The sequence below is a fragment of the Bidens hawaiensis genome, unplaced genomic scaffold (assembly GCF_021521415.1).
Source record: "Bidens hawaiensis isolate Kalapana, Puna unplaced genomic scaffold, B.hawaiensis_p1.1 tig00046141_1, whole genome shotgun sequence".
NCBI lineage: Eukaryota > Viridiplantae > Streptophyta > Magnoliopsida > Asterales > Asteraceae > Bidens > Bidens hawaiensis.
Window position 1 is genome coordinate 124,931 of NW_027498222.1, and position 9,943 is coordinate 134,873.

General features: G+C 36.9%; 1 protein-coding gene across 1 annotated transcript; it reads left to right on the plus strand.

Moving 5' to 3' along the window:
- Positions 1 to 3,684: 3,684 nt before the first annotated feature.
- On the plus strand, positions 3,685 to 4,180 carry LOC143596183 (YDG domain-containing protein At5g47150-like). Its single transcript, XM_077075026.1, has 2 exons — positions 3,685 to 3,967; positions 4,038 to 4,180. Exons 1-2 carry the CDS (start codon positions 3,685 to 3,687, stop codon positions 4,178 to 4,180), a joined length of 426 nt encoding a protein of 141 aa, XP_076931141.1.
- The last annotated feature ends 5,763 nt before the right edge of the window (positions 4,181 to 9,943 follow it).

The following is a 9,943-nucleotide window of genomic DNA, read 5'->3' on the forward strand; positions in this document are numbered from 1 at the left end:
GTCTTGGTATTTCAACATAGTGATCAGTTATGTTGAAGTCAATTCCATCTTGGAGCTTCAAACAAACTAGCTCTCAATGTTCCCGCCATGCGGGGAGGTTAGTTCCCTTTTTCCGCGCGCGCATAAATAATTTGATTATTGAAGAGGTATGCACCCGCCTTAGCATCAAGCGGGGCGGCTAACCCATTAGACAAACGACATAAAATTAAGTTATGAAAACACAAAATCTGTGCGCGTGGCGCACATAACATATGCCCGCGCTGATCCTAACATGGCACGCATCGCATCCGCGCATGGCGCATATAACATATGCCTGCGCTGATCCTAACATGGCGCGCATCGCATCCGCGCATGGCGCATATAACATATGCCTGCGCTGATCCTAACATGGCGCGCATCGCATCCGCGCATGGCGCATATAACATATGCCTGCGCTGATCCTAACATGGCGCGCATCGCATCCGCGCATGGCGCATATAACATATGCCCGCGCTGATCCTACCATGGCGCGCATCGCATCCACAATCTCCTAATAATTAGGTTGGTTACTTGGTTTATGGGATTGGGAAATTACCGGGTGTCACATGTTCTGACCTGACCCCTTTTGACTCAAAACCATACCCAGACGAACCGAACTAAATTAGCCCTTTTATCATCGACTTGTTCCGACCCTAATCTTGTCTTATACACAGCTCTCTTGACCGACTTGTTGCCGATCCTAACTAGTAATCTTATAATTTGTTATTTTTTTAAAGTTAAAAAAGTATAACAATACCATATTCAAATTAGAGAAAATACAATGCTCATTTTTATGATGCAATTTTTTAAAAGTATTAACGTGTGAAAAGTTATGGACTCTTAAAAAGTTGTTGGGGGTACTTAGTTTTGAATAAGGTTAAATGTGTAACTATTATATAAATTAACAAAAGATGATGAAAGTTCAAGTACCAAACTTGTAAAATTTTAAATACAAAGAGCTTGTAGCGTTTTTTAAACACTACTAGTAGGAGCTTTTAGCTTCAAGCATTTTTTTTCTAACCAAAAAGCTTCAAGCCCATTCAACCAAACAATGCTTTTTATTGAGTACGAATTTTTTTTTTAAAGCTTGAAGCTAGATGTTCCAAAAATCTCCTTACCAAATGTACCTTAAGTGAGGGCTGTTGAGTAAATTATGATAGTTTGATAACTCATGTGAATGTACATATAATATGACTATGGAATCTTTAAAAATACTTGAGGGAGCCCACAGAGGATCCACACTGCAAAGTGAAAAACATCCGGTCACGTCATTGTCAAGTAGATATAAAACATCCCCATAAAGTGTGTAATATTTTCATATGAAAAAGAAAAGCGTGTGCTTGTGACTGGTTAAGATAAATATTAAATAAATAAGCACACTTGTTCCATGGTCCACACCTGTTTTTCACTTAACGAGAGAGCTCCCAACGCTTCGAAAGCGCCCCATACGTTTTGGTCGGGCGGGATTTTGTTGTCTTTGGTGGTATGGGGGTGTTGAAGTGCTACCTATGTTGTCAAAAGCACTTTGGTCATATGTCTAGTCCTTTATGCGAGGCACAAGGAAAACACCTTGCTGACATTCTGCGTCGGGCAAGATTCCGGTCAGTTTATGTTAGATTTCATGAGATTCCGGCCCTAAAGATTCCATCAAAAGTTTGAGAATTCGTGACAAACTTTTTTAAAACATAAAACTTGAATCTAAAAATTGAGTAAAATATCTTAATATCTACTAAAGAAAACAACATATTAATTAAATATATCTGTAGCTAATTGAATAAATTTTGAAATGTATGTGTTAGCTACTTATGTAATTTTTCGAAATATAAAAAAAATATGATCCAATAATATTGATTTTATGATATATAGTGAATAAAGTTATTTTGAAATGTTACAAAAATAGAATAAATTTTGAAATGTATCTGTTACAAAATAGAATAATTTTGAAATGCATGCGTTAAATCCCTTAAGCATTCGATTCAAATTTTTAAATGTATTCGCTAGGGTAATTGAAAAAATTTTAAAATGTATCTGTTAACACCCTTAAGCATTTAAATCCGTTATAAATACGAAGTCTTACTTTTTGAAAATCCGAAGCCACTACAATAACCACACAGCAATGTAACCATTCGCCATTGTCCTCACTCGAACTATCCACCAATGCTATCGTAAGTATTCTCATCGATCATTCCTTTGATTTTATTTTTTACTGTAAATTTGATGCATACATAACTTTATAGGATTGAACTGTTGATGAATATTCATAAGAGAAAATTACTGTTTGAGTCCCTATGGTTTGAGGGTGGAGTCATATTGAGTACTAAAAAAATGAACTGATTGAATCCCTGTGGTTCCAAACGTGGCCCAAATGAGTCCCTCCATTAACTTTCCTCCGTTAGCACTGTTAAAATTAGGTGCAAACTAGTCTTTTCACTCCTTAAAAGATTATAAAGAAAAAAATAAAAAAGAGAACCTTTCTTGCGCAGGTTATCACCAAAGATCCCAAGATCCAAGTCTGTGTATCCCTCCTAGCCTCAAGTCATTGCAGACACTTGGTAGTCGCCTGGTTCCCCTACACCCATCACTCCTACCCTCCTCTTTCTCTTTCACCATTTCACTACTACTACTTTTCTTTTACCCACACCCATTCTCTCTCTCCTCTCTAAAACCACAACACACACAGATTCTTACAGGTTGGGAAGAAGAAGCAAATTACCTGTGACTGGACCGAATATATTCACTACTCTGTACACACTTACATTATATAACAACAACAACTATATATATAATATAGAGGGGGAGAAATTACTTTCTAGAGAGAGAGAGATGGAAATGATGCGTGACGGTGGATCGGACGATGGTCGGAGGAGGAAGCCGTCGTGGAGAAAGAAGGAGAATAATCGGAGGAGAGAGAGGAGATGAAGAGCTATTGCGAGCTGAGAGGTTATTCTTTTTTTTCTTTATAATCTTTTAAGGAGTGAAAAGACTAGTTTGCACCTAATTTTAACAGTGCTAACAGAGGAAAGTTAATGGAGGGACTCATTTGGGTCACGTTTGGAATCACAGGGATTCAATCAGTTCATTTTTTTTCGGGGACTCAATATGACTCCGCCCTTAAACCCCAGGGACTCAAACAATAATTTTCTCTATTCATAAATATATTGCTCAATCTTTTTTTTCCGTTTGTACTGATTTGACTAATAATTTATTTCTTTGGTATGCTTGTGTTTGGGCATTGAAATCGATTATTAAAAATGATGTACATTGTTGCCTGAATTGAAGTTGTTCGCTATTCATACATTTAAAAACATGTATAACGATTAGGTTTTGGTACAATCAATGATTTCTCTCTTGATTTTGGCTTTAAAGGGAATTTATGAGGTTTATATTGAGTAAATCTGTTCTTAACTTAATTAGTTAGTTCATCATTATATTTTGGATTTAAATCCCACACCATGCACCCAATGAAAAACATGAATTGCAATTAGGTTTGTCTACAAATATGTTACTTATTTCTTGATTATAGTTTCTAAGAGTATTTATGAGTAATTTATTGTGTAAATTTGTTCTTAAATCTAACTAATTAATTAGTTCATCATTAGACTTTGCTACTCGTGTCAGTTAGAAGCCGATGATTAAGAAGGTGAGGCTCGAAAGTTAGCAGTCACAATGACAACTGTATCACAAAAGGAAAACGCGAAATGTGAGAAGATCAAAGAAGTAATGAATGTTTTTGAACAAGTCTATCCCCAACTTTTGCAAGAAGACAAAGTTAAGGTGAAGGGGGAAAAGATTGCTCATTGGAAGGGAGGCAGTGGAATTAAATTAACAAATGCTGAAATGGATGGAGCCTGTAAAGAGCTAGGCCCCGTATGTGGTGTACACATTAGGGATAAGTTCAAATACCAGGCACATCTTAAGATGATCGGTCTTCACTGCCAACTTCAATCGGGTATTGATTATACCAATATTGAAGGAAAACATTTGGCTATAAGTATCATTGACTCTCATCGTTATGCAAGGTCATGGTGGTCTTCAATTCTTAGGGCCTAAATCACCACCAGATGATCTAGAACTTAAACTCGGTAATCTGACGTTGAAGAACAGTATGGATGAGAGAATCGTAATTCGAGTTATTAAGAAACTTCAACTTGATAAAAATTAGGTGTTTGTGTATGATGGCTTTTATGTTGCAAATCATTATACACACACAAAAAAAAAAAAAAAATTAAGATAGCAAGATTATGTTCAAGTATCTTTTAAATAGAGTACCTGGGTAGCATGCACTTCACCAAATGCTGAATGCTAGTTGCTGATATCAGTTCTACCACCTCTGCACCTGTTATATGTTTGAATCTGGATTTGATTTAATCAGCCCTATGTTGTTTAGTATTTGTAACTTTTTTTTACATGTTTATTTCACTTGTTATAGCTAGTTATGGACCACCTGTTGTTGAAATATATAAGGTCATCATCTTTCTTGCCTAAACAATATTTAGTTATTAATTTACCTTATAATCTATTTTTAACCGCTTGACTATATTTGAGTTGTGAGCTTACCTTGACATCTTAAATATGGAAATTCTCTTTTACGCCGAAGCAAATCTTAGTAGTAACCAACTTGTGTTAATAAGCTTTTCAGGGGTACAATGTAATTGTTGGTTCAGGCCCTGGTTATACGCTCACTAAACACACTATGGAAAGTATTTTTTGATGTTATTCCAACTTCAATTATGATTACAAGGGATAAAAAAGTTGGAAATAAAAATGTTTCCTTTCTTTAGCATCAATCCAAGTCCACCACCACATAACTTGGTTAATCTTTGACAACAACTTCTTACCCATGAACCATTAATTGTTGGATGACCCATTTACCAGCTAACCTGTGACCTGCGTGACCCATAAACGCCTCATTAACCCAACAGTAATTGTATGCATATACTTTAGATAGTTCGTTTAATGAGGATAGCACGAACTAACATAATACGCATGCCTTGTATGTTAAACTTTAGACAAATGAATCAAGAACACCAAAGACGATATTGGATAAAACGTTTATGCGACTTTTTTCATTAATAAGAAACAAGTACAAAATACTTTCTACCACTCTAAAAATAAACCTATTGATGGGTTTATATAACACCCACAATTATAATCCTACTCAAACTAGGAAACACAATCATACTATACTTCTAATTTTTTTAATACTAATTAAAAGATAACTATGACACCAAGTTATTTCAACTTGGTCCATAAACTTTTGATCTCCACCAGACCGCCCCTTGAGATCTTCCGTACCACCCTTATACTTTTCATATTAACCATTCGGGTCCTTCAGCACCAAGCTTTACACTCCCTCTTAATACCAACTCCATTGTTCCTCCAAGATCCTTCACACCTTGTAACGCTCGCACCTCTTTGAGCTTGATTCTTGGATTCGACTTTTTCACTCTACCATCAGGGTACTTTTTCCTGTTGACAACTGAGCTAGTTTCAAGATTACCATTGTTTAAAACTACATCACCCAGTTTCAGACAGGAAACAACTTTTGTTTTCTCAACTTCATGACTAACTATCATGGTACTCAAAGCAATTCTACCATCTTCACTTGATGCATGCTCCCTCTCGAACCTAACTCCTTCATTCGATTGTTTATTCAGATCACCCGAACTATGCATGAACCTCATGCAAAGTCCAACTTCAACTTTGTTGGTTTGTTGATCTTCAACGTTTTCTATTCCACCATGACAACCCGTAACATGAGACGGAACTATCTCCTCGTGCACTTCATCCAACACAGTTTCTTTCTTGCCTTGTTCGGTTACTGCCATGGTTACGTCTTGATCAACCGTGCTTTCTTTTTCAACCATAATTTCCTCATCATCTAAATTCAAAATAACAATAGATGATTCCAAGGTTACCTTCAACGGATTCGACTCTATCACTACTTCCTGACTTGTCCACCAACAGGAGCCTACTTCAAACCATTCATCTATCAAGTTTGGTTTGAATTCGGTGGCAGCTGCTTAATTTTTCTGAACCTCGACCATATTAGCCTCCACATCCCACGGCTCTTCTTCTTTAACAACAGCTGCATTACTTTCCTCCTTAGGTTCTCGACAGTATTTTGCCATGTGCCCTTTTTGTCCACAGATATGGCACCCTAAAAGGAAATTGCTTTGGTTGGAACCTTGATTCCTTGTCTCGGTTCTCTTCGTCCGATGAATCTTCTTTAGAGTTTTCAATTCGACTCTTTCTGTTCCATTCTTTCTTCTTCGGTCGTTCACGTTTCTCGTTCTCCCAGTACTTACTTTTGCCTTTCTCACCATAACGGTTCTTATTTTTGTTGAACCAATGTTTCTCCTTCCTTCCGACATACAAGGCTTCGCTCTCGGTTTAAACCGACACACTAGCTAACTGTTTTGCTAAGGCTTCTTGACCAACAAGAATATTTTCAAACTCGGTTATACTTGGTTGGGTCGCCCACCCTTGAATAGCGGTAACAAAGCTACGATACTCCGGCCTTAAGCCGTGGATGAGTATCCGCTTCATACGAGCATCGCTAACCCGAGACTGTGGATCGAGTTCTCCAATATCGCGACATACATTCTTAACTTTGCAAAAATATTGTGCGATTGGAAGATCTCCTTGGGAAACCGTCATCAACTCACCTTCGACTAGTTGCAATCGAGCATCGTTCTTCTTCGTATAAGGTCTCCAGCGTATCCCACGCTTGCTTTGGGTAGTCGAGTTCTTGAATATGATCAAGAACATCATCATCAACCGTTGTTTTGATGATAAACATCGCCCGACCCGCTTTCACCTGCCACTTCCCGATACTACCGTTAATATCATTCATGGGTTGTCTCGTCTCGGTACCGTTCGTTACCTGCCAAAGATCTTGACCTTGAAGATACGATTTTATGCATGTCGACCATTGTTTGTAGTTGCTCTGGTTCAATTTCTTGATTCCTCCAACTACCTGAAATTCTGCCATGTTGTTTCGGTTTCGAAATTGATTAGCACTTCTGGTTTCTCTGGTTTCTTTGATCATACAGAAACCTCAAATAAAAAAAACCACCGATCGATGAGATAATGGTAGTACTCTAATATGGAGACTGTTATTGATCGATATAATAAAAAAAAAACTTTGTGAATTGTGGTTGACTTTCTGTTCACCAATTCCCAGAAGATAGGTGACTAACAAAGTGGAATTGCAAACTTAATAACTGCAAACCGTAGATAATTCAACGTAACACCCTTTTGTTTGCTTCGACGGGGTCCACACAAAAAAAGACAACTTTTCTTTGAGCTATGCCTCATACGCCTCAATCTAACAACAAAGACAGTCGGAAACTTTAACACGTTGGATCGGAACTTTAACCGCGATCGGCTTCTTGGCCTCTTATGTCTTTGACGACTTCAATCAAGACTTGCCGCTGATCGGAAACACAAGCTTGGATCGTTAGGCTCTAATACCACTTGTTAAACTTTAGACAAATGAATCAAGAACACCAAAGACGATATTGCATAAAACGTTTATACGACCCTTTTCATTAACAAGAAACAAGTACAAAATACTTTCTACCACTCTAAAAATAAACCTATTGATGGGTTTATATAGAATCCTACTCAAACTAGGAAACATAATCATACTATACTTCTAATCTTTTTAATACTAATTAAAAGATAACTATGACACCAAGTTATTTCAACTTGGTCGATGAACTTTTGATCTCCACCAGACCGCCCCTTGAGATCTTTCGTACCACCCTTATACTTTTCGTATTAACCATTCGGGTCCTTCAAGTTGGTGTTGCACCAAGTTTTACATTTTACTTATCTGGTTCCTGAGTGGTCAACTACTAGAAAGACTAGGAAAATTGAAAAATCTGCTTCAGATTGATTTGTTGCCCGGATTATGATCTTTCACAATTGATCGATTAAGAACAAAGATGAAACAAATTTGAATCAATAAGAACTTTATTGATAATCTAATGATACAGCCTTTAAAACAATTTTTAATATTTTGACTCTTGAACATCAACCCTATTTATACACCACCAAGAGTCACGATCGTAAAAGGATACGTCATTTCATACTTAACCCTAATATGAAATCTGCCATGGAAGTTATATACTTTCCATGTTGACACTTCTAGACCATATAATTTCATAGATATTCTAAATACAACATAAACATAGTTTGACCTAATTACACTACAATCCCAAAACTTTGACACACATGGATTACCCAAATTATAGGCCAACATCCCCCCTTAATTTGTAAATCCATGCCTTCAACATCTTCATGTGAATAAGGTCATCATCTTCTTCTTGATCTTCATTATCTCCCATAATTTTATCAAGAGTGTCGGTTCCTCATATTCTTCCACAAAATTTGATTCTTATAGTGCTTGTTTTTTTTCTTGAAACATACTATGGGAACGGATCAAACTGACCTAGCGCTTATTTCTCCTTGTTGGTTTGAATCCTTCAACAAAATCTTCTATTTCGTTGAAATAGATCAAATTGATATTATGTGTCACACCCCAACTAGCAATTGCATAAGCGTAAAACGGGAATGTAACAAGCACCTTTGGTATCAACCACATTATTTATAAAACAACATTAACAAACTAATTTACATCATATTACATTGTTATAACTCCAGTTCCAAACTAGGTGATACATAATAATAACCAATTTGTTACGCTACTTTATTCTCTACTAGTACAATTGCATCTCTCTACATCACATCGATCACATAGCATACAAGTATCCTATTTCAGTTTTAGTATACCTGAAAAGCATGTTAAAATCGGCCAACTACGAATAGTTGGTGAGTTTCACAAGTTTCATCAAAATCAGTTATGCGTAACCATAACGATCATAGTATGTATGTATGTATGTATGCATGCTTGTAATGTAATTATACTAAGCCACTAGTGCAACCTTTGACAATGAGTTTACACCACGTGGCCTCCACTGACCACGTCATCCATTGTGGCCCCTGTTCCACCTACAACATGCCCCGAGTATCTATGCCTAACGCTACATAGTGTGTTTGTATATGTATATGTGTAAAAACGTTTAAGAGCCAGGAATCTAGTCACAAATCGATACGTTAACTCGTGTTGATACGTTAAACGAATACTTTATTAATGATCAATACATTATGAAGGATACGTTAATTGAGGTCTAGAGAGAATCCGGCAGCATAACGTTAAAGGGGATAAATATGGCACAGATCTCTTATGCAGTTTCACTATGGAAGGCCTATTTATAGGCATTCCTCGTTCGCTAGTACTGTAGTAACGAATGAGACCTCTCATTCGTTAACATTCCCAACGAATGAGGTCTTTCCATAGCCCCATTCGCTAAACACCCTTAGCGAATGGGTATACCTTAACGAAAAAGTCACCATTCGTTACACTGTAGTAACGAATGGGCTTCTAACTTAACAGATGAGTCTAGTCTTTAACGAATGAGGCCTCATTCCCTAAACATGCTTGACGAATGAGCCTTTATACATTATGTGTAAAGACTAAACTACCCTTATCCTATTCGAACAGCTGCGGACACCAAATCCGTGCACTTACAATACGGTCATGTGCAAATGGCGTAATGTCTTGGTATCCGTGCTGGCTTCATTTAGGTTTGTCAAACCAATATTACTATTTACAATCCACTGGCTTGAAGTTAATCACTGTGTTTGTGAGGAATTTTTGTGTGTTAGCACTTAGATAATTCACATCATAATGAGTTTCCAAATATAAAGATATAATTAAACATGCTTTTTCTTCCCAAATGTACGTAAAATAGTTTAAAAAGAGGGGTCATGAAACTCAACTTATAAAGATATAATTAGCACAATATAGGTTTATAGCTCGAACGACTCATTACAACTCGATTCCTATAATTGGTAT